Source organism: Carex rostrata, chromosome 13, assembly GCF_964058835.1.
Source record: "Carex rostrata chromosome 13, lpCarRost1.2, whole genome shotgun sequence".
NCBI lineage: Eukaryota > Viridiplantae > Streptophyta > Magnoliopsida > Poales > Cyperaceae > Carex > Carex rostrata.
In genome coordinates, this window is record NC_135930.1 from 12,221,899 (window position 1) to 12,246,423 (window position 24,525).

A 24,525-nucleotide genomic window follows, 5' to 3' on the forward strand; every position below is an offset into this window, starting at 1 on the left:
TGTAATTGTTTGAAAGTTCTTAATGGTGTTTGTATAAAAGAAAAGTAAAAGAAAAATAGACGGATAAATATTTTAAACTTTTAGCTGCCATATGGAAAGAAAAAAATCATAACTTATAATAGTTTCTTTTATTAAAGAGAACCGCTTACCTAATTAAGTAATTAAGCATGCTAAAATAATGTAAATATTATATAATTGGATATTTTAAGTTCATCTTCTGATATTTGGATTAAAAATATGAGCCATGCATGTGTATTCTTTGAGAAATCAAAATTTTATTATTATTTAACTGAGTAAATTTTCATTTAAATATGACCTAAATGTAGGGGTGAAAACGGTATGAATAATATCCTATCCGTATTCGAAAACTTAGATGTGGATATCCGATATCTGAATATTCGTGTGGATAAGGATACTGATATGATTTTACATTTCAATTATCTGTATCTGAATTGTAGATATATACCATATATTTTAATATATATCATGAAAAATTTATATTATTAACCATTATAATTAGATAAATATATGAACTTTAATATTTTTTATATTATTTTAATAAATATTTGATCTGATCCTAACCCGTATTTGTATCTGTCTGTTATCTGCTCCGTATCTGAAAAATAGAAAAAAAAAATATAGATATGATTTTACCACTGTCTGCTCCGTTTTCACCCCTGCCTAAATGACTGTTGTTCCAAAAGAAAATTTGACTTTCACAGTTTTTACAAATATTTTAAAATTGTTCGACTTACAGAGATTATGCAGCATTCGCATTAATAATTTTAGTGGCATAACAGTGAAAAAACATAATTTATGTTCTTGATATATTACATATTTACATAATAAAAGATACTATGGAAAGTTAAAAAATAATGGTCTGTGGAGGAGATACATGAAATTCCCTCTAAAAATAAATGTTCTTATTCCAAGCAAGAGCAGGTAAAATATCCTTGAACAATTATTAATAACTATCATGAAATTTCAGAGTTATTATTCAATCAAATAATTGAAAATGTAAAATTTGATGAATAAAAATAAACATTCATTTAAATGCAAACGAACACCGGCTGTCTTGAAAATTTAAACATAAAAACAGCAGTCCTTTGTAGCAAAATAAATGGTCGTTGTAATTAATCACAATGAACACTAATCTTAACTAAAATAAAACTTATAAATTATCAATTACTTGTAAGTTGTGAGATTCTGAAAATAATTAAGTATTGTAACATTGGTGATTGGTCCCTGTAACTTTATCTATTTCCCGTCGCGGGAGAAGAGGGGAGACTAGGCGAGTTCGAGTATTCCTTGGTTGGTCATGCACTCAAATTATAGATCTAGAATTCCCAGTAAATCACAGTGTAGTCATTTGTATTGCGGGTTAGTAAGTGAGGATCACCACTCCAGTGGACAGTGGTCCCTGAATTTCGCAAATTACAAAAGACATATATATCCCACATACAATCTCACCAAATTATTCCTTCCCCCCTTCCCTTCCCTTGCTCTCTCCTCTGATACCTTCTCTTCATACAACAATTCACCATTATCGCTGCCTCTTCCTCAAAAAATTCCAGAGAGAAAAAAATCATGGCAAATAATTCGCATCAACGGCCAGAAATTTATTCTGTACACTCTAGTTCAGACCAACAAAAACAGAATTTATCGCATCAGAACCACAACCATAGACATGATCAAAATCAAGATGCGCAACACGGTCGTTCCAGCAAACCCCTCATAGAAAGAAAGCGTACGGGCGTACTAGCATGGTGTATGGTGGCAGTTTGCACTGTCTTTTGGGTGGCGGTGATTCTACTCGGGCTCAGTGTGCTGATTGTGTACCTTTATTACCGGCCCAGAAGCCCTCAATTCGACATTGCCGCCGCCTCACTGAATGCCGGGAACATTGATACCGGCAACTTGCTTAATGCTGACATCACTCTACTGGCACATGTAATTAATCCTAATACCAAGGTCAACATCTACTTCTCCTCTTTGCAGCTGGATATGTATTTTCAGGTATAACACTACTCAATTTAAAAACCTGGCTAACTAATAAGATAATTAGTTTTCAGCTAGCTTCAGATGTTAAATTAATTAATCGGGCCAGATTGGATATGACTCACATAGTCACATGACATGAGGTTTTAAGTTTTGACAAATTAATTAATTGGATACAGGGCATCATGATTGGGACTCAGGTAATAGATGCATTCTACGAACCAAGGCAAATGGAGGCTCTGAGAAACCTCAAAATGATCACGAGTGCCGTGCCATTGCCGTTCCAAGTGGCGCAAGAATGGGGCAATGGAACGCAAGCAGGGGGAGGAGGGGTGACATTGCATTTGAGCGGTAGATTCAGGACGCGGTGGCTCTTTGGCAGGTGGTTGCGTTTCACCAACTGGCTTAACCCGTCCTGCGAGATCCTTGTCGGCCCCCCGCCTAATGGCGTGCTCTTAAGGAAGCAATGCTAATCCGCCATTGTTATAGTTATTTTGTTGTTTAATTTTATCTTTTGAACATATGGTTACAAGTCTACAACTTTCTTTACTGTCTTAGAATTGCAATTACAATTACAATTTGCATGGACATATATATTCAGTATTCTTTGGTTATGTTTTACCAAAGCAGTTGCTTTTTTTTTTTTTTTTTTCTTTCAATGGCATAATTTAATTTAATCATATCAATAGTGTCAAGTTATCTTTGATTTTGAGCATGACATTGACATTTGACATATCAACCAAGACAAGGATCCCGGAACAGTTCGACTTTGAAACACTCGGTATCTAATAAAAAAAAAAAAAAAAAAAACTGAGTTAATTACAACTGGTACATTTACATTTCTTCTCTAGACCCATACTGGATTAAGATATGTACAGAGCTTATTAGGCTTCTTGCAGCTCACCAGTTTCGTGTCTATTGATCGTGGGCTGCATGAAACTAAAGTAGCTCTGGCAAGAGAAAAGAGGGCCGAAATTATTTAGTCTGGCCTCGGCAGCCGAGTATTAAGGCCCATAATTATTTAGTCTGGCCTCGGCAGCCGAGTATTAAGGCCCATAATTATTTAGTCTGGCCTCGGCAGCCGAGTATTAAGGCCCATAATTATTTAGTCTGGCCTCGGCAGCCGAGTATTAAGGCCCATAATTATTTAGTCTGGCCTCGGCAGCCGAGTATTAAGGCCCATAATTATTTAGTCTGGCCTCGGCAGCCGAGTATTTTCTCCAAGACGCTACCAAACAAGTGGTGATGGGATATGATCATATGAATCAGATCAGCCAATTAGGGGAGAATAAGTGTAGGTGTCAGTGCCAGTTAGTGAATTAATAATTGAGCAAACAAATTAAAGCAAATCCCTCCTGTCTCTCACAACAGATGTCTCTTGATATGGGGACCAACCATCCATAAGTGATTTTGCTAACCCCACCTTCGCTCTCTCTTGCATGTGCATGCCACCGCATCCTCTTGCAATGCCCAAGCATACTCACCATCCTCCCATCCTCCCATCCTCCCATGCACACAAAAAAAAAGGCAACTAAATTTGCATTCAAATGTACTTGCTTGCAATTCCCAACACAACTAGATATATATAGTGTTAAATCAAAGAGAACCAACTATATATTAAGAACTTTTGTCTTGCAAGGCAGATAAAAATTAAAAAAATGCAATAATAACCAATTGCCACACCTGAAAAATTAATATATATGTATATATACATGTACAATTAATTAAGAACTTAAATTTGAACTTGATTTATTATCACTAAACTGAACCTTGTTTATTGTTTTACTCAACTCTCCATGCATAGAGAAACAAGCAAAAATCACAATTTCCATCATCATCTCCAAATGTGTATGTGTGATCTGCTTGTTCACCACTGCTTGATGAACATTCGATCAGTATCGGTTCCGGTTTGAAGATAAACAGAGCGTGCCTTGGGCCAGGGCTAAACAGCCAATCGTGCACGTCCCAGTAAACTTGCACCCTCAAATTGTTAACAAAAATAGTCTCATGGCCTCTGAATTTCCATTGGAGATGCCTCACAAGAACACTTACACTGCCATCGACCTTTATAGCCATGTCTATATCATTCCTGCCGCATGAATTGCATTCGACCATGATCTCGTGCATCTTTTCCTTCTCATGGAACTTTGCTCTTGTGCTAAATCTCTTCTTACCAAACACATGCTCCTTCTTTGAGACCAATACCGGATCGACAAGTGACGGCCTGGCACCGCTTCGCCTGAATGCCTCCTTTTTGAGATCACCAAGAAGCAACACAACCTCATCGGTCGAAACAACTGCCATGTAGTAGCCCGACAGTGGCTCCGGGTCATCAGAAGAAGAAAACTTAGCGTTCTTTAAGTCCCAGAATACATCGATTACTGTACCATCCACATGGAAACGTTTCGACCCGTACCTCCGCCAGAAGTGCCACGGCCGCATCTCCACCTTACATGTGGGGTTGTTCTTCAGGGTACCGCCCATGCTGGTTGTGGCCGTGTTGGCACAGTAGAACTTCTTGTCTTCTTCATCGTCACTATCAGATTCAGTATTCGAGCCTTGAATAGAGACCGAGAGACCGTGTGCTAGTAAATTCTTGCACCAAGTGATGGTGACAAGACGGCAGCTTCCTAAGATCTCGACTCGGTAAACTAGAGCCACCAGGCTCTGACCAGAACGTGAATTAGTGGGGTTCTCAGGCAGCTTCTCACCCGGAGAAGAGAAACAAGAAGGAACAGAAAATATGTCTTGCATCCTGATCAATCCAGAAATGAATCAAAAGTTGAAAAAAAATATATGCTATAACTAGTTATTTCTCAGGGAGATGGATAAGCAATTAAGCATGCAGTAATTTCTGTGCGTTTGTGTGTGGTTGAGTCCTAGTGGCTTATCTTTCTAGAGGAACAAACAGATACAGCATTATTTTTTGTTGCATGGAAATTAAGAGGGCAGAGAGAGAGAGAGAGAGAGAGAGAGAGAGAGAGGAACAGGATGGTCTCCAAGGGAAGTGAGCTGTACATTCATTAATGATAGTGAAGCCGACGAGAATTCTCTGATCCTTTTTTCATTCTGGTCCTTTTTTTTTGATATTATTGATCAGTCAATTATTTGTACCGGTAAGTTGAAGAAATTTGACTATCATTTCACATTTTAAAAAAAAAAAAAAAAAAAAACCTTGTTTATATTTTTAACCTGTTTATTAATTTATTATTTTTAAGTTTTAACAGTACAATAAGTTAAAATGTCTGTATCAGGTCAGGGTGATCTTATGGCAAATAATTAATAAACTAATACTTCAATTAGACAACACAACACAACACAACACAGCACAGCCTAAGAGCTCCAAAAGTTGGAACACGGAGTAACTAATAGTGCAAAAGGCGGAACTAGATGGCCAAGGGGTCTCCAGAATTATATTATATCACCTAAATTATCTCAAATATTAATTGCTTTTAGATTCGGACCGTCTGATCTACTTTATCACGAAAATTAAAGGGATTTCCTACAATATTCCAACTCAGAGCAAATTACCCGAAAGTTTTATCGGAAGCTTTCTGACAATACTTAAAAAAGTTTTTAATTTATGATATTTATCTTAACAAGTTTTAATTTATTTTCTCATTATTTTGGTCTTCTCTGTATTGATGAGTGCCAAGTAGTGTTTTAAATTAATTAATTAAGCTAACTTTTGTTTTAGCACTTTGTTATAAATGTTGGTGATTGTAGGACATAATTGGTTAAACAAATCATGCATGCTCATAGTTTTAATTAATTTTGATGAGAGTGTCTAATTCATTGTGCTAACAGATGCTTTTAGTTTTAGCACATGGATGAAATTTAGTTCACTTAACTCGCATTTAAAAGACACATGCATGATGCATGTATCTCCACAACTAGAACAAACATATTTATCCCATACCCATAGTTTCAATTTATTTAACTTCCTTGACATCTCAGTTAAACTCAAACACAATCGCCCCTATACAATATTACCAATCTAAAATGATCACACTACCAGTGCTTTGACATTTTAATCAACATCTTTATGTTTTAAAATAATTACATTCAAGGGCTGTAATCTGCTGCTCGAATCTCAAAAATTAATATTAGAAGCACAAGCGCAAGAGAACTTTTATCTTGTGCCTTACCATTTACCGAGCACCACCGTATTGTATTTCCTCTAAAATATTTATCCTGACTTCAATCTAATCATATAAGATACCTAAAATATAGGCTATAGGTCCCAGCCCCAGCTGGATTCGTTGCAAATAAATAGATATGAACTGGAAGCAAAGTACAGCACGTGAATGCAATTTCTACATACAAAGAGCCAACTCTCCAAGGATAAATATTGCTACAATGAAATCTACAAGTACTATCTAAACAGTAGAATTGGGAGGGGTGATGCCTTTCTCAATGTAGTATTGCTTCTCTGCATCTGCAAGTCTTGTCTGGAACATACTCCATTCCTTCCTGCACCTCTCTCTCACCTGTTTTCAAATTCAAATTACCTTAATGAAATATAAACACCTGATTGAATTTGAGTATACAAGTACTGACAAATGTGGTCAAAGATAACCCAGCTTTTACCCTTGTTTGCATGTAAACACAACAAATAATTAAGAAATTCAAAATTACACAAATGCATGCAACCTATTGTAATTGTTTGACGAGGTCCGCAGTTCAACGCACTCTACAAATTCTGGTCTGCTTTCTAAATTAAATAATGCTTGCAACTTGAATCACATGAAACCATAAGAACTTAAATTTAAGGGATCCAAGTAATTTCAATATATTATATTTACGTTCCTGCACTGTCAGCATTAGGATGAAGTAATTGGCACGGGTACAATTGAACAACATCCAAAATTCCAAGACCACAAAAACTCATGGGTCATTTTGAAAAAAAAAAAATTGAAGGGTTTTATAGTGAATTTTCACTCTTTTAAGGGGCCCCCTTGATGTCAAAACGCAAGTAATACAATAGTACTCACCCCCTCCCATGCAGCTTTTCCTTTCTCAGCATGGCCCTAGAAAAATGAATGAACAATGAAACGGTAAGAAAATTTATAAATCTTCAATAACTGAGATATAAGAATATTCTCCTCAGGTAAGATTACCTGGTTCCCAAGAGAAGGAACCACTTGATGAACAATCCATTGTGCATCCACCACTCCTATCTTCTCATGCGCAGGCTACATTTTTTTTTAAAAGTAAATAATAGTGAAAAATATACAGATCAGTAATGAGTTTTGTTTACTTAATTTCAACTTCAAAAGCCAATAATAACCCCTTCTCTCTTTCTCTGTCAAGCAAAACACAGTTTACTTATTTGCTTATATAAACACCAGAGGGCATCAACTAAATTTTTTTTTAGTATATAACAAAGCCTTCTCAGAACATGGCCTAATTTCTTGCAAAGACATTGCACAATCTAAATTTCCATTGCAAAAGAGAACATTCCTTTTAGTAGTAAAATTTAAGAAAAAGTACCTCAACACACTTCCTAAGAGCAAAGTCAAGACCCCACCCGTGAACCAGGTCATTCTGCACAAGGAAAATATACTTAGATTATTAAAAAGAAAACAAAATATTTAAACATTAGATGTGCAAAAAAATTCTAAAACTATTTTCCTCAGAGAAACATAAAATTATGTGTTGGAACCTGGATCAAATGCCAGACACAACGCCACGCATCTCTTGAGAAAACAGTTGCCATTATCTCTACAAAGCTGCATACCGAGATTTGATTTATTAATAAAATCAAGCATTACAAATTCATTTTATAATTAGCCACCAACATGAACAAGAATAAATTAACGAGTACAATACAAGCTTGAAGTACTAAGTTTGAAGATGAGTATTACACACTTTGACTGGTTCAGTTTGAGATTGAATAACTGTAATAATGCAGCTAATGCTAAACCACCTATGTGCAATAAGCTTCAACTTAATAAACTGACAACCTGTGAGATTATCGAAGTCCCAAAAAATGAGCATATGAAACCTAGGAACCCCAACAGCTTACAAGCCTGGTTGAACTTTTATATCAACATAGATGTTTTTAAATGCAACAGACTAACTCGAGTCCCTACAAGTACAATTATTTTAAACTTTCCCAAGCATTTAAAAATAATAATAAATTCCAGCATTACGCAGCACAAGGTGGTTTATGTGGATCACTGCACCATCCTGGCCTCTCCTCTGTTACCCTACACAGATTAGAAATAAACGATTAAAATTTGGCTTTGCCACAAAACTCACCTGATGGTTTACTGCACTGCACAACACCCAAATTTTCTAATTTTCCCACTTGGTATTAGCACCACACTTTTAATACTAACAAAAGACATCACCACATAACCCTGGAATTTCAACCGTAATCTCAACTAACCTCTTCTTGAACAATTTATACTGAGTGGACATTTCCCATCCTCTTGACTTCATTTTGGTTCATTTTTTTTTTCAGCATTTTAGTTCAATTTAGAATATAAGAAAATGTCTTATTAAAATTAGGGGAAAACAATCCGCAGGTAACATATTATCTTGTTTCCATCAAACCATGTGACACTTTTTGGTGTAATTTGCTACAAACCCTTGGAAAATCACATGGAAAATTAACAAGTTAAAAATAACATTTTGTAATCCAAACAAGAGAAACCCATAAAAATTAAACATCTCACTTGTGGACCTCACGATCACCTCTTCTTTTAGTCATCTGCCATGTCAAGCCTCTGTTGGGCTCCAATCCAGGCTGTGAAATCTCAAGCCCGTGTTTCCTCACAAGCTTAATGTACCTAGAAATAAAGCAGTACAAACTAAAAAACATGGCCATAAAACATCTTGTAAATGGTAAAATAGGACTAAACCAAAGGTTCTTACTCCTCTGCATTAAAATGCTCAACTCCTAAATCCTCATCCCAGATGAATACATAATCATATGGAGCAATTATATCAGGATGCAAAAATCTCTTTGCATACCACCTTCAAAAAAGAGAATAAAAAGGCTTAAAACGTAAACATAGTAGAAGAAAAAAAGTCAATACACTATGTTATGCATAAAGTAAGCTCCACTTTATTAATGCAGACCAGATAAACCCAGCCAGAAAGAAGGCGGCACGAATGATGATAGCTAAAGATAACAAAGGAGATGTTTTCACTACTGACCAGGTATGCTACATGTACCTGAAATTATGCTAACTCACCATTTAGTTTGCTTTCTGACACTGACATGTATGGCCCTTTTGGACCATTCCAAGTCATCCCATTCGCTAGCACGGCCATCATAATGAAACAACATAATTGTGAAGTTCTCAGAAAACTACACCAGGGTTTGAGGAAAATTAGACAATGAAAAATTGAATTATCAAAGTATGCTACAACATTTACGAAGAAGCATAATTAACTTTGGAACAAATGTAATCGATTCCTCACTGCACTCTAAGCAGCACTATAAGCTAATAAATATATGATAATTATAATATTCATGTAGAAACTGCTACTGCAAGCAGTTCGAATGGGAGAAAATTGCAGTGCAGGCATTAACCTTTTTTCCAATTGGTCCAGAAACTTGTATAGTCAACTAAAAATTCAAGTATTCTCATGGTCAACTTGAACAGAATAAAAGTTCACGGACCGACTTGATCAGTATTACGATTATAATTCAAGAAAAATAATTCACCAGGCAGAATGACAAGCTTACCTTTTTAACAGCTGCATCAATATTGGCTTTCTGACCATAACCAACTGTGAATGTCACAAGGTACTTCTGCCTCATAGTGAGGTCCTGTTCAGGTATAGTTTATGAAACATTTGCATAAAAATAGGGGAACTTCAGTTAGTAAGGTAATAAAATAAAAATACTATGATTTTTTTTGTTTTTGTTTTAAACTATCTAAGGATTTATGTTGCGGTCATTTTGTTCGTTTCATATCCCTAGTACAAAATATATTTGCACATCATCTTCGATCATTTTTCTTTACCATCTTCAATTTTTTCTTTCTTTCCTTTTCCTTTCTCTTTTTGGTCTGTGTTTCGTCATGCTCACATAGTCACATATTCCATTGCAAAGATAAACTATTGCATAAGAAAAGCTGTTTTTCCTTTACAAACCTCAGTAGGCTCACCCCACAATCTGCGTAGATAAAAATCTGATTCTGAGGCTACAATGCCAGGTGGTAGCATCTCAGCACCTCTAGGATTTGTAGGAACATATATCTGTATTAGAAAAAAAAAAAAAAGTTAAAGGTTACCCACGGCCCCACCCAACAAACCACAAAGAAGAAAAAAAAAATGTGGAAATCCAAATTGGAGGGAAACACAAAATAAAATGAGAAAATATAAATTACAAAAAAAAAAAAATTAATAGAAGTCAACGGATCAGGTCTGGTCAGGTCAGATCAGTATTTGCTGGTCCAAACAATATTTTTGAACTCATTATTGCCAACCTGAACTGATCCATTTCATTGCCACCCCAGCTAAAACCAATACAGTTATAATAACGATTGAGACAAGAAACTAAATGTGAAAGCATTATGCATTAAAAGATTAAAAGCAAGAGAACAGAACCTTTGGGATTTCATTTGGGTCAGATGAATTGTTTCGCTTGTGATTATTCGCTGAACTCCATGCATGGTTTAGCAATGTCTGCGTTGTGATGCCAGAATTCCTATCCTCTATGTATGAAATAATACTTGAAGGAAAGTGAAGCTGCCATGTCATATTACAAAGTAGCGTATCATAACAATAGCAGTAGTAACCACAATCATGCGTATCATAACAATAGCAGTAGTAACAACAATCATGTATTTGCAACTCCTTTATGTTAATTCTAACTTGTCGTACGAGTCTCAATTACTAATTGCACAACAAGATGCAAATAAATTGGTAACCAGATCAGGCGCAATTAGTATCTGCCAGCCACTGACCAAAATCATAGTTGATACATAACAATAATGTGACTCCAAAATGGTAACATATCATGATCATCACCCCAGCAGATTTAATCTTTTCCTTCACATGTACTCATCAGACGAACTGGCTCTTTTTTGTTTGTGTTTTCTAATGTTGTATTTTATGTTTATTTAGAACTCCCATATTGAGCATTTTTTTTTTGACCTGTTGCTTTTATTTCTCTTATTTATTTGGTCTTTCAATAATAATTTCCCCAGACCTATATCAGCAACCACTCAGAACTGTGAAATGCACCAATCAGTACTGGTAAAACTGGTTCAAAAGAAGCAGTTAAGTAAATCTTCTCACCTTAGTGATGCTAACAGTTGGAAAAGAGATGCCAAATAAGTAGCCCAACATGACTCCAATTACTGCAGAAAATATAAGCCTCATTGTCTCATTTGGTCTCATCAATCCACTGCCACAACAAAAAAAAGAATGAAAATATAGGACTGACAGTTATCCAATAAAAAAAGCAAATTACTTGTGGTTCATGTACCATGTTCATTTTAATTTGGATTCTCATTGGTTTGATTTGTGTTAAAATGGATCAAATAGGTGAATTGAAGACAGGAGAGAGTTCTTGTTAAGGCATTTTTACACTATTGAAGATTGAAGTTAGAAAAAGCTCTGATTAAATTATAATCACAAAAATTTAGCTCAACTCAGGTCTCTTCCTTATTTTGTTTATCTATTTGAAGCTAATAGGTGAAGGGCATCCTATAATTCATAATTAATTATACCTGAAAAACAGGTAAACGAGTTGAGGCCAGGCCTAACTACTAGTTTGGTGAAAACTTTTGAAGGGTACAGTCCTTTTTAGGTGAGAAACTGTACTGGCAAGAACCAACCAAATTGCAAATTTTGGCCCAAACAAGAACAGAGATTCTGTTTACGTAAAAGAACTCACTTAACAAACAGAAGATAGATGACGTACCTACGGCCTAAATTTCCTCCGAGTTTTGCCATTTGTTTGCAGTTTCAAAATTTCATACATAGACAGACTTTTCTAGCACCAAGGCCTTCCACATAGGGAGCCACTATGCTAATTTCAATTCGTTGGGCCGAAATAGTACCTGCGCTGATTTTTTCAATAGAAGTGCAAAGCCAGTAGCTGCCCAATCTGTGAATAAAAGAAACAGAAGAAGGAGAAGAAAGAACAGCTTTAGATTTTGATGTTGTAATGATCAATCCCCATACCCCATACCACTAAGCACTAAGTTGTTAAACAATCTCAAAATCTAGTTGGCACTGTATGACTGAGAATAAAGTAGAGAATTGGCACCAATTTGAAATGGAATATGAGTGTATGACCTAGGCCATGAAAAACAGCATATCATGGGAGAAGCCCCACTGGTCTAACGCCAATAAATGGGTTGTGGGTTGGGCATTTATGCATAAATTCATTAGTTTACCAGAATTTCTGACAACTTCAAAGTGACCTGAAAGCGTATTTATTGAAAGGAGAGCACTCTTTCTGAAGAATAGCTAGCCTAAAAGTTATGGTTATCGACTGAAAAGAAGCAATCCTCGATAGGAATAAATAAATTAAACCCTAGCAGCCAATTGGTCGATTGTAAATAGGAAAAATAAAAAATTAGACGAGAACATGTAAACCTGGACTAAGATCTGAATTAAGGAAGCAAATTCTACCTTGAGAAAAGAAATTAGAAATTAGAAATTTGTCTATCGAGCTACGCGGAAACAGATCTTAAGAGGAGTCAAGCGGCGAAAACGAAGTCCCCTTTTCTTTTTCCCTTTTTCTCTCTTCTCCGATGTTGATTATGTAGTCGATATATTTTAATTTGTTGGGTTTCTGTTGGGAATGGGATCAAGTCGCAGCTTTTATATGCTATTGACAGGTTCTGATTTGGTACTTCCTTTTTCCTGTTTCTCTTAATTTTATTTTTAGGTGAGGACTAAGGAGTAAAAATTACAAAAAAGGAAAAAAGAGACGGCTGGAATCTTCCAACCAAGTTTCCAAAAAGGAATGTCACATACATTCTCCATCTCGAGTGAGTCTGCGGTACTATATCCGAATCATTCATCTTGTTCTTCATATTAATATAATATGTATTTGGAGATCAAATTTTATATTTTTTAAAATTCTTTTACTCTCTAGCTTAATATGTGTTTGAAGACCAAATTTTACATTTTTTGAAATTCTTTTACTCTCTAGCACTTGTGTTGTGCCCGGTATATAAACTGTATGGTACAGTGGCAGATTCAGTATTATTTAGTAAATGATGACCTCATCCATTTTTTTAAATGTCTATGCTTATACATCATTTTTAATAAAGTTTACAGCAAAATATTAAGTACTGTAAAATTGTTACCATACATATAATGAAAATTATATAATAGATCTCTGTATAATAACTTATTTGAGCTTTTATTAATTAAGAAGGTACAATTTCTTTGACAGGTTGTGAATGCTCTCATGCTCTTACCTGTGCAAGGTAAGCGCTGAGAAAATAGTGATTGTCAGCTCTGGCGGATCCACATGCTTATTGCGGTAGATATGCCTACTCCTAGATTATTATTTTTTTTTTTTTTAATTTTGATCTAGTACTAATTGTTCAGTGTGTATATCTCTAGTTTGATGTAGTGTCTATCCTTGACCAGAGTTAGTTCAATTCTTGAACCGATTCATTTTGAGTTTTGATCAATTCTGTGTATTTTATTTTTTCGGATCTACGATATTCTATTTTGTAAATAGAATGAAAGAGAACAAGAGAATAAGAAATATTTGATAGTGAGACTTATTATTACAATTCTAAGGAGATGGGTCGGTCGGAATTTTTGTGCCTTTTATTATTTGTTACTTATATTTCAGTTGATTTTTTTTTATCTAAGCTTTGACTTTGATTTGCTAATTGGCTAAAAATAGTCCCACTTTGAATTGTGCCAATCAAATTTTTAATTGACTTACAAAAAATATTTCAATGCTGTGCTAATCGATTTTATAATTATAACAGATTTTATAATAAACATAGTTATAGAAATTGAGTTGCAATTGTATACCCGACAAGTTAATAGGTTTGAATCCAATTAGTGCCATACCCTGACAGAAATCCTGAATCCGCCCCTGATTGTCAGTATGTTCCTTCAAATTGAGCTGTAAGTAGAAACTTCTTACATGAAAAAAAAATTCACCATGTAAGTCTGGCTCATTTTCCGGTGCGGCATGAAAGTTGTGGTTCTCAAGGCCGAATTTGAAAACTCAAGAAATTCTGACAATTTGTTTGTAAAATCATGTAATATCCTCTTACCGGATGGACTTAAAAAAAGGAATTCGCATTCTCTGCATCAACGGAACGTTCGTTAATAAATCTGAACCATCTAATTGAGATCTACGCTAATATTAAAGGGCTCTGTGCTTCATAGGCATGGAACTAGGGGTGTAAATAATTGGCTTCGTATTCGGAGATTATCCGAATCCAGATTAAACATATATGAATAATTGCGGATACGGATATAAATATTTTTGCATATGGTGAAATAATGACGGATACGGGTATGGATAATTTTATGAAAGTGAATATCCATATCCGTATTCGCAATTATTTGGATCCGAAATTGTCCCAATTGGCTTCAACTTTACTGCTCCGAATAGAAGTTGTTATATAATTATTTCATATTCATTTCAGTTTTAGTTATGTGATAAATGATAATATGATTTGGTTTCCAATTTAATATTTTTTTCACTGATGATAGTGCTACAATAGTGCTATTTTATTTCATTTTTACCTTCATTTATTTACTCTCAATAGACTTTAGCCCGTAAATGTAGTATACTTTTAGCCTTTGTTAAATTGGTTTTAGCCATTGTTTTAAGGCAACAATAAGACATTCTTTTGTATCTTAAAGTATATAACTCAATTATTTGACAATTATTCGTTTTGTACCCATATTCGAATCCATATTCGTAGATTATTCGCTCTATATCCGTATCCATTTAAAGCAAATTTAATTTTAAATTTTAATATCCATTTGCTATCCGTATCTATATCTGTATCCGCTCATTGAAAGACGAATATGAATGTGGTATTAGCATTATCCGCTTCGAATCTTCTCCGTTTACATCCCTACATGGATCGGATTGACTCCGATTCGAATCACACGGCCGAGACACATTAAATTCAAAAGATGCAGACTAAAGAAAAAAAAAGGTCGTGTGACTTGGTCTTCGGAAAAGTATACGAGGAATAGGGATCTCAAAAGGATAGTGAGGCGAATTGATCGGAGCGGATTGCGGAGAAAAGCAAGTGAGAGACTGAAAGGAGAAATTTTTCAGGCTCTGGCTTTCTGGGTACTGGGTTTGGAAGACGGAAAGCAAACGGGCTTCTCATAAAAAAAGAAGAAGAATGGATACGATACTTCTGAGTTCTGACACAGCGTCGTTTATAAAGCAATGCCATAATTTTCAAGAATAAACCAGAGTATATGTCAGTTTTGATGGCCTTAAATATGTATACATTCTGACAGAATTTTATGCACAATATAATATGTTTGATTTAGCGAATATGAAATGTGCATTAGTGTAAGAGTTAAATAGTTGCCCATCTCCATTTCATGTAATGGTAATGGTACAAACGGACAGTTTATCTTTTCGAAGCCTTGCACAATTGTGCACAATTATTTTGAGAGCTTCTACCTAAGCCCACCGAAATGATCGTTTATTATTTTCTTTTTTTTATCTAACCACCCAACAAAATTTGAAATGAAGATCATATTACATGCTTAACACTTAAATCCAATAATTAATCCAAAAAGACAACATATAGCCTTTCAATAATTTAGATTCTATTACAAATGCTCTTTAGGGCTTCATAAATTATGGCTGAACAGATTTCATCTTTACAAGAAATCATGATTTTATTACTCTTTACTTCAATCAAAGCCTCTGCTGGCTTTGTGATGCCAACACAAAAATCAGAATTTTCATAGTGCAAAATTGATCCATCAATTTTTTTCTCATTCAAGACTTGAAGCAAGGAAGTAGGGTCCACATTGCCCCAGTGCAATGATGGTTTAATTGACATGTTCAATGGTTTATCAGGTAAATCCAAGAAATATACGCCTTTTCTAAGGAGAAGCTTTCCCTTCAATCGAGCAGCAGCAATGTTCTTCTCTGGAAATATTGTAGGTTGCAGCTGCGATGCAAGGCCATTAGCTAAATAGGCCTCAAGTTTCTCTTTCAAGCTAGGGATATGTGTGGTTTTGTTCTTGGAATAGTACAAGATCTTGTATATCTCACTCTCTTTTATTGGGCACCGACATCGTAAATTTTCAGGCAACTGCAAAATAGGTAAAAGAGAGACCCAAAAGGTTTAAATAGCAATATATCCAGAGTGAGGCTATGATACTTTGCAAATCACACATCTTCATTTTTAAAGTTCAAACAGTCAATCTACATTGCTCAACATGATCTCCATATGAAAATGTACCTGGAGACCATATTTTTTACATTTTTTTACTATCTTTTTAAATAGGTAAAAAATCATTATTTTTGAATGGTCCAAAATCTTTATTCCAAGTGAATTTCTATATATCTATTAAAAAATGTAAATAAGATGTGTAAAATTTGGTCTCCAAGTACATTTTCGTTTCATATGCAGATCATGTTGAGCGGTTCGGATCGAGTGTTTGGACTTTGAAAATGAAAATATGGATCCATAGCACAGACAGATATATGCTTTGGAAAGTACTGTAACCTCACTCATATAGCAATCCTGTTTTAATTCAACCTGTTCATTTTTCCCATCCAAAACATTGAAGCATCGATTTCACCCCTCATAGTAGAGAATATAAGATGTTCCACAGATAAAAAAAAAACCAAGCCCTACAAGAAGTCCCTTCGCATTTGTTTCCTTCTGATTTTATACCGAGGGACTACAATGGCCAAATTTCCATCAGTCACTTTGGAATAGAATATAAGATGTTCCAATGTTGTGGAAGGTAAACTCGTATTTTTTTTCACTTCAAAAGAAGAATGGAATTTGTTTTTCCTTTTTAATTAAGAAAGAAAATAAGTACAACAGGAACAAATCGGCAAGTACCAGGATAAGCTTTGGTCGCAGCATTTCAAACAATGGATTCACCTTCTTCATCCTAAAACAAAGATATTGTTTTCTTACTCATAATAAAAATAGAAAATGGAAGCGGTACAAGAACTAAAACAAAAGGAAGGAAATAATCATAAGCCTTTATGTTTGTACCTATCAGATGGAACACACACACGGGAGATAAAAAAACTGACAAAACAAAAGAATTAGTGGTGTACTTGGACAGATTTAGCATTCACACATGGGATAACAGATAAAACAAATCAAAGAAACCCTTACAGACACTAGATCCATATTAAATATAGCTGCAGCTTCTACAAATACTATAATTTTATTATACTAGTATAAAGACTTTTTCTTCAGAGAAAAAAGAGAGCAGAGGAAAGTAGAAATAGACATACTGAATACCAGAAAGGAAAGAACACTGAAGCACCTTCATTTTCACCGGCTTGAAAGGCATTAGTGCCAGCTCAGCAGGCACCCCTTCCTGAAAATAATAATAATGTAGTAATACTTTAGTAAAGTGCCCAAATTTCTGAAATTTAACTGTTTGGTAGTTTAACAATTATTGCAAATAAGAGTGGTATCTATTGGCCATTTGAAGAACATAAAACTCGACAACAAACAGTGCCTCTTAATTAATAATGAAGATATGGTTGGTCGCAATTATAAATAGGGCTAGTAGGTGAAAATTGCAAAAAGTTAAAATTAGCATACTTCTAGAATAAGGAGAGATTTGGGATCAGCATGCCAACGGCGGAGCAACTGAACTGAAGATCCAAGCCGAAGACTCCAATGCGGCGATATTACTATGCATGGTTCTTTCCATTTCTCCCTATCACAAATTAGTTAACGCCTTAAGGTCATTTGCTAAATTTAAGAATAAGATAGCGAGTAACAGAGATAATGATATCCTTAGCCAACTGTATTGCACTATTTCTGCTGTGCTAATCTCTGGACTTGAGCCACCCTTCTGCTCCAACCCCACTGAGCACTCCCTCCAAAATTTTTTTTTTGACCCGAACATAGGACCAATCTAATTTTCCTTAGTATCAGTTAGCATTGTTAATTTTCTGATGGAAAATTGACAGAAAACATACAATTTGCATTTCTTTCTATGTAAAGTTCATTTAATTTCACTTGTCATAGGGGAGGAGTAAAAAAATTGGTATAAAGGAGGGGGTATTAAGCAAGAAGCACTTATAAGAGGGGTCATAATTAACAAATTTGTGTGTTTTAATTTTTCACTTCTTATTTTGCAGTAGGGGACTTTGGGAGGTTGTATTTAGTTCCTGCCGATAAAGTCAGGTGCTTAATTCATAACAAGAAGGGTCCGTTTTGGTGAACGAAATGTAAAACTTCACACAGCATTTACAAGAGGCAAAACATTTAGTGTGCAGTGATATATTGCTGCATTGATTTTCTTTGATTGTCTGATCAGAGTCTATACTCTATACAGAAAACTGATGAATATATTAGAGACTTCCCACCATTAGAGACCTAGATGAATATATTAACCAATGTATGAGGACAAATGGGATACAATAAGAAAAATTTTAAGTAGCAATAATAAAAGTCAAATACCGGATTACTTACAACAAGTCACTGGAGTATAAGAAGGGATATACGGCAACCATGCCCTCTTTAATTAGCTCCACATGACGAAACAATGCCTCCCCAGAGAATAGCTGAAAGGTACACAACTTAAAGTATTAATTAACATTTACTGCCAAATAGGCAGTTAAGTTTAAACTGATCAACATGTGCTATTAAGCCTCAGTTAATAGTTTAACCCAAGTTGCATTAGCAACTAGGTATTTTCCAACTAAATCTCACTTAGCACAGAAATAAATCAGAAAAATACAAAAGAAGTACAATTTGAAGGAGCTACAAAGTTGGTCAGACTACTAGCTGAACAAGCACCTGAAATGACTGAGAACTACAAACCAAGAGTAACTAAACATTTTTTAGTTCTAAAATTTTCTGAATTCTTTAGTGGATGGAAAATCTATATTCAGCAATGGTGTACAAAAGTTTATGTATTTGTTATGCTATTAAACACATTCAATAAAATCATTATCTTGTACAACATATAGTATAATGAGCATCAACTTATCACATAGCGTGCAATAACCTATCTATTCCATGTGTTTCGATTGTCAAATATAATGAATAATAAAAGGCACAAAATTTCTTCTATATGTTAGGACTTCATCCTTTTGTGGTCAATGATGTTAGCCAGATAAATAAATACCATGTGGCCACTACATGCAGGTTCATGTTTCATGCCAATATGGTGTAAAAAATACATATACAGGAATCATTATCAACATTATTTATCACTATGCATATGCACTTTATGACTTTGTTTATTTGGCTATGCATTTTAATGTAAATGACTTGCCTTTTCTTGACGCTGCTTACAAAGCCATTCAGGTAATGAATTTGTCAAGGCTAAAGTTTCTTGAGCTGTTTCCGAAATGATATATATTGGTACCTAGTTTTACAAGAAAATTAAAACTGTGGAGCCCCAAAGAAAAGCAGTAAATAAAAATGCAAGCATAAGTAGCATATGAAGATGTTCATGCCTACTTTTCAAATTCTACGAAAAATTGTGCAGCACATTACAAATGATGAACAAATTCAAAAACATTTTTGTGGTTACATATCCATTTAGATCAACAACTCCCAAGTAAGAATTTCTGTAAAAGAATTGCGGCCAGTGTTGCACCCTTACCTAGTCCAATCAATCTTAATGGGCAATGCAGCTGAACTTGGCATAAACCCAATCAAGACTAAGCGGTTACAAGTAGGTGATTAAACTTGGTCCATATGTACCTTCAAATTCAAAGAACCGAGGAAGTCACCAATATGCTCCAAAAGGGCAAAAATCACCCCAAATCGGCCTGAAGGAATTAGGACCGAACCACCCTCTTTCACTGAATCGACAATGCATGACAATATGAAATGTATCTTCTCAGCCTCGTCCTCAATTTCATCGGCACCAATTAACTTTGGCACAGATAGATCTTCACTCTCTCCGCTAGGTCACAAATTTTTTTATCTCAGTTGTGCTACACAAAGAGGTTTTGACACTTTTGTACAGTAAATTATAAAAAATGGTTGCAAACATATCACAAATTTCCTGCTCAATCTTTTGCAAATGACCACGACATTAGTTCATACCATTTGCAGACAATACTCATTTATCTCATTTTTGCAACTGACATAAGAGAGTAATGAAATAGGTGCATTTTATCGAATGTTGATAACTCTTGCCCCACTAACAAGCCATAATCTATTCAAAACATTAACTAAGCTAAAATCAAATAATGAGGGCTTTAATGCTGTGGGTCTGAGTTTTTGTTTTCTGATGAGGAAAGAATAAGAGGGAGAAGATGACAAAGAATGGGGTAATGTAGTCAACCATTATAACATACCATTTTATAGCAAAAGGTTTGATTTTTTTAGAAAACCCAAAAAGGTTGGCTTTTGTCTGAGAATGATAAGAGTACTTTTTGCAAATGTGATAAAGAGCGGGCATGATTTGCAAAAGCTTCTCTCCCACTTTGTCCCTAAGAATAATTTGGTCAAGCTATCATTATTTCAGACGAAATTAATTTAGAAGTCTTTGGCATGGAGTAATTCAATTTCCTACTGATATCTTTCAGGAAAAAAGAAAGCTTATTTCTCATCAGTGCCAACAAGCACTTTTACTCTGTATTTGTATTTTGGCTGAATGAAGATTCTATGGATCATGGCGGCAGAAACCAAAGTTTTCGAAAACAAAAGTGGTTACAATTTGAAAATCCAGGCACCAAAATGGGAAAAAGGAAAACTATATGCCATCTATTATTTTAATCAAGCTTATATTTACCAGGAACTATTTGTAAACATAAGGCAACAAACTCCTCTATAGAAATCGTTTAATTACCATTTGGAGTTTGGACCAAATATCAGTATGCACACAGAAAATTAACCCTAGTTAGTTACCACATCCTGGTATGATTCACCACTTTGGCAAGTAGAAAGCCAATAAGAACCTCAAAAGAATATAATCACTTTTTCTCAACCCAACTATTATAAAAAATATAAAGTACCTCAAAGCACATTTGTTAATATTCTCTTCATCCAAATCCATGCTACTAAGAGATGAGAAATCAGAAAATATGACGATATCTTGTCCCGTTAGTGAGACGTAGTCAAACTCCATTGCATGAGCTGATCCAAATACCGAGCTTGACAAATATACAAGGCTTCCTTTGGGGCACTTTATCAACCAATTGCAACTCCCAATTTCCAAGCCTGAACTTAGTGCCTTGATCACCAAAATGCCATTGAAACATGCTTCTTCGCCCAGTCTCAGGGGCTGTATTTTGTCAATACAGTCTTTTATATCACCTGCACTGTCACGTAATATATATGTTATGACACCGTATTTGTTAACAAACTGCAAAAGGAAAAATATGTATACAATTGAAGGAAAGATTATTACAACTAGTTAGTGCAGACATTGCTTAATTCAACATCTTGTTCAATAAAGCCATATTTTAACATTTTAAATAATGAAACAAAATAAACTGGCAACAGAAATTCACAACTACAAAGGAAACCAAGGAGCCCTTAGCACCAGTACTGCTTGCAGTTGTGGTACAATTGGTGAGCCTGAAATTTGTGCTGGGCAATGACAACTGTCAAACTGCTCCTGAAGTATAACGTGTTTCAATTTGAGGCTAAGCAAACCTGTAAAGAGGCATCCAACCAGTTAGCTCCTCCTTTTCTTCTCCCAGGACCATTTTCTTCCACTCCATTTGAAGCCTCTCAAGCTCTGTCCGGTTCATCCAGTCTGGCAAACCTGATTTCTTATCTGATCCATAGTACCCCACATACTCCATGTGCATGGAGACCAGCTCTTCCATCATAAGACGACCAAGCCTGACAGTTGGTTCAGTAGCATAAATCTACAGAAAGACAAAAATATGAGAAAATATAATTTGTCAACCACCTATATTAAAATAAAGCAAGGGACCAAGCGGAAGCGTGAAAGCAAATTAGCAACTTGGGCATAATTAAAAGTCAATCAACCGTCACATATAGAAGATTGAATTCCACTGAAATAGATAAATTACATTGAACAGCAAACAAAAGGGGGACGAACCTTGGTAGATTTAGAGAAGGCAGGTTTCCTAGTGAGAAAGGGAAGCCCTAGCAACGCCCAAGGAGAAGAAATAAAGACAGCGTCGAAAGAAGATGGGTCCCAGAGGTGCATAGACGCAACTGTCTTGTACCATGGGACAGCTCTGATGAGGTGATTGTTGTGAGAAAAAGGAGGGGAGAAGAGGGCCAGAGCAGAGAGATCGACTGGGCACTCCATGAGGAGAGAGAAACCACACAACTGTATGATGTGGCATGGCGGAAAGTAGAAGCCACCACCTTGGCTCAGACATGTCTGTCATATAAAAAGTAAGATAAGATGGGCGTGGGAGCGAGACTGAGAGAGAGAGAGAGAGAGAGAGATAATACCAGCTTCATGGAAGGGAAGGGAAGGGAAGGGAAGGGAAGGGAAGGGAGGGAAGGGAAGGGAAGGGAAGGGAAGGGAAGGGAAGGGACGATGGTCGTCGCCTCGTCGGGACTTGTGCGGGGAGAGGGTTTAGGGATTTTGGAAGGAGGAAGGAAGGAACCAACCAAGTCCAACGAAACCTTATAACCTTCTAATTATTACATAAGATGGCCCGGCCCGTACATTTGATTCTTTATTACATAAGTTGGCCCGGCCCGTACATTTGATTCTTCCAATTTTGTACCTCGAATTCATTTACACCTAGTTTACAACAAATTTATGCTCATTTTTAGATTCAGCCTTAGAACAAAAAATAAATATATCATGACGTCACTTGCATTTATCACATTATGATGTGTGTGATATGACTTGCGTATTACAATATGTGTTATTTTATTTATTTTATGTGGCTATTCTAAAAATGATACAACACATTACATCATACAAATTATATACTTTGATGCGTTATTACACCGTATGTATTGATATGCGAATACATCAATCACATCACCAATAATACATGTGATTATATTTGTTAGATTTTAATAAGATGACATGTGAGCCCCATATTTTTGTCTCTTTTCACCTCCCTCCCACTCCTTCTTCCATAACACATTTTTTCAAAGTGAAAATAGATCATGTCTAGTTGTAAAAGAATTAGCAGCAAATTGTTGAAAAGAACTTTACATTAATAAAAATTATAATTACATTGTTCTTGTTACACGGAACTAAAAAATATTTTCATAACTATTGAGTAAAATTTTGAAATATGTGTCCAATTATAAAACGTAATAGATAAACATTGACGTGTACACTGTAAGTGTTAAAGGAATTGTAAATCTAGAAATGTTATAATGACATTGTACTTGTTAAATCGGAGAAAAATAAAAAAATTATATAAAAAAAAAGATGAATATATATCGAAATAATTGGGGATGCTAATATTAATTTTGGTTATTTATATTCTCTGCAACAAAAGAAAAGACATATAACCTTTCTTTCTAATTTTAGCAAATAAAATTTTACACTAAATTTGTTATTTCTAAATCAGTTATAAAAGATAAAAAAAAATGATTCAAATTGTGAATGCCATCATATTTGTATTTTTTTTATTTAAATAAAGAACAGAGATGAGTAAATAGGGAAGAGTGATAGGGAGGTGAAGAGAGGAAAGGCATGAGACTCACAAGAGTATTTTGTTAAGAATTTTGGAAGAACAATATTTTATTCTATGTTTTGAAAAAGAAGAACATTATGTGAAATTTTCCTACTTAGATACTACTAATTAATTTATTAATTTATGATGGGACATGCATTAACACTAATATCAATGTAGATGTTGAATTGATATTTGTTGCATGAATAATTTTACTGCACCGATTGGAAAATGTCGCTTTTTAAATAAAAAAAAAAATTAAAAAAAAAAAAAAAAAATGGGAGAAGACGAAAGTTCGTTTTAGCCACATCACATGCACAGCGTGACACCCATTTAGCGATGCGATGTTGTTGCTATCTGATGTATATAATATAATATAATATAATATAAGCATCTCGATCGATTTCTTTTTCGCTAAATCACATGACTGCAGATAGGCCTGCAAACGAACCGAACCAAACCGAACCTGCCCAGGTTCGAATTCGAATTCGAAATTAATTCGAATCGAACTGGGTTCGAAATTGAAATGATTTCAAACCTGAAAGGCAGGTTCGAATTCGATTCGGTAAAATTCGAACTGGTTCGATTCGAATTCGATATTGGTTCGAAATTGAGACAGAGACAACCAATTTTCAGTAATTTTCGGTTAAAATAAAATTTCCGGTTAAGATATAAGTAATTTCTCTCCAATTTTCAGTAATTTGGTTAAACATGACAAGATCGACATGGTCCACATGGAAATATATCATATAATTAAAATATGGAAATGTACACAGAAAACAAAATAATTA

General features: G+C 35.0%; 4 protein-coding genes across 8 annotated transcripts; 1 reads left to right on the forward strand and 3 right to left on the reverse strand.

The window, feature by feature from the left end:
- Positions 1–1,746: 1,746 nt before the first annotated feature.
- On the forward strand, positions 1,747–2,632 carry LOC144564789 (NDR1/HIN1-like protein 13). The gene is made up of 2 exons (XM_078314390.1): positions 1,747–2,016; positions 2,178–2,632. The coding sequence occupies exons 1-2, from the start codon at positions 1,771–1,773 to the stop codon at positions 2,469–2,471; spliced, it is 540 nt and encodes a 179-aa protein (XP_078170516.1). The 5' UTR covers positions 1,747–1,770; the 3' UTR covers positions 2,472–2,632.
- Positions 2,633–3,672: 1,040 nt separating this feature from the next.
- On the reverse strand, positions 3,673–4,906 carry LOC144564300 (DUF868 family protein (DUF868)). The gene has a single exon (XM_078313897.1). It carries the CDS (start codon positions 4,750–4,752, stop codon positions 3,781–3,783), a length of 972 nt encoding a protein of 323 aa, XP_078170023.1. The 5' UTR covers positions 4,753–4,906; the 3' UTR covers positions 3,673–3,780.
- A 1,356-nt stretch (positions 4,907–6,262) lies between these two features.
- Positions 6,263–12,930, reverse strand: LOC144564102 (uncharacterized). 3 transcript variants are annotated; one of them, XM_078313621.1, is made up of 15 exons: positions 12,604–12,930; positions 11,888–12,073; positions 11,260–11,368; positions 10,567–10,707; positions 10,111–10,215; positions 9,701–9,784; positions 9,204–9,319; positions 8,881–8,982; positions 8,682–8,795; positions 8,154–8,210; positions 7,664–7,730; positions 7,492–7,545; positions 7,119–7,193; positions 6,993–7,028; positions 6,263–6,488 (listed from the first exon to the last, which is right to left on the reverse strand). In XM_078313621.1, exons 2-15 carry the CDS (start codon positions 11,917–11,919, stop codon positions 6,378–6,380), a joined length of 1,203 nt encoding a protein of 400 aa, XP_078169747.1. In that variant the 5' UTR covers positions 11,920–12,073; positions 12,604–12,930; the 3' UTR covers positions 6,263–6,377. The 3 variants fall into 3 exon arrangements, with proteins under 3 accessions (XP_078169747.1, XP_078169748.1, XP_078169749.1); XM_078313622.1 differs by lacking the exon at positions 8,881–8,982; XM_078313623.1 differs by lacking the exons at positions 6,263–6,488; positions 6,993–7,028; positions 7,119–7,193 and adding an exon at positions 7,212–7,303.
- Positions 12,931–15,494: 2,564 nt separating this feature from the next.
- On the reverse strand, positions 15,495–22,667 carry LOC144564104 (integrator complex subunit). Of its 3 annotated transcripts, none has more exons than XM_078313625.1 (11): positions 22,542–22,667; positions 22,177–22,467; positions 21,762–21,979; positions 21,119–21,424; positions 19,857–20,061; positions 19,423–19,515; positions 18,615–18,706; positions 17,736–17,853; positions 17,427–17,505; positions 17,013–17,064; positions 15,495–16,250 (listed from the first exon to the last, which is right to left on the reverse strand). In XM_078313625.1, the coding sequence occupies exons 1-10, from the start codon at positions 22,548–22,550 to the stop codon at positions 17,060–17,062; spliced, it is 1,416 nt and encodes a 471-aa protein (XP_078169751.1). In that variant the 5' UTR covers positions 22,551–22,667; the 3' UTR covers positions 15,495–16,250; positions 17,013–17,059. The 3 variants fall into 3 exon arrangements, with proteins under 3 accessions (XP_078169751.1, XP_078169750.1, XP_078169753.1); XM_078313624.1 differs by having other exon boundaries at positions 17,420–17,505; XM_078313627.1 differs by having other exon boundaries at positions 16,110–16,250; positions 17,452–17,505.
- Between the last annotated feature and the right edge of the window lie 1,858 nt (positions 22,668–24,525).

Coding starts and splice junctions, on each gene's coding strand:
- LOC144564789 (XM_078314390.1), top strand. CDS start 1,771: ATGGTGGCAGTTTGCACTGTCTTTTGGGTGGCGGTGATTCTACTCGGG. Junction 2,017..2,177: donor AGCTGGATATGTATTTTCAG/GTATAACACTAC, acceptor AATTGGATACAG/GGCATCATGATTGGGACTCA.
- LOC144564300 (XM_078313897.1), bottom strand. CDS start 4,752: ATGCAAGACATATTTTCTGTTCCTTCTTGTTTCTCTTCTCCGGGTGAG.
- LOC144564102 (XM_078313621.1), bottom strand. CDS start 11,919: ATGGCAAAACTCGGAGGAAATTTAGGCCGTAG. Junction 9,785..10,110: donor TGTGGGGTGAGCCTACTGAG/GTTTGTAAAGGA, acceptor ATACCTGAACAG/GACCTCACTATGAGGCAGAA. Junction 7,194..7,491: donor CTCTTAGGAAGTGTGTTGAG/GTACTTTTTCTT, acceptor AAAAAAATGTAG/CCTGCGCATGAGAAGATAGG.
- LOC144564104 (XM_078313624.1), bottom strand. Junction 21,980..22,176: donor CCTTCTCTAAATCTACCAAG/GTTCGTCCCCCT, acceptor GTCTTTCTGTAG/ATTTATGCTACTGAACCAAC. Junction 16,251..17,012: donor TGCGACCAAAGCTTATCCTG/GTACTTGCCGAT, acceptor CCTATTTTGCAG/TTGCCTGAAAATTTACGATG.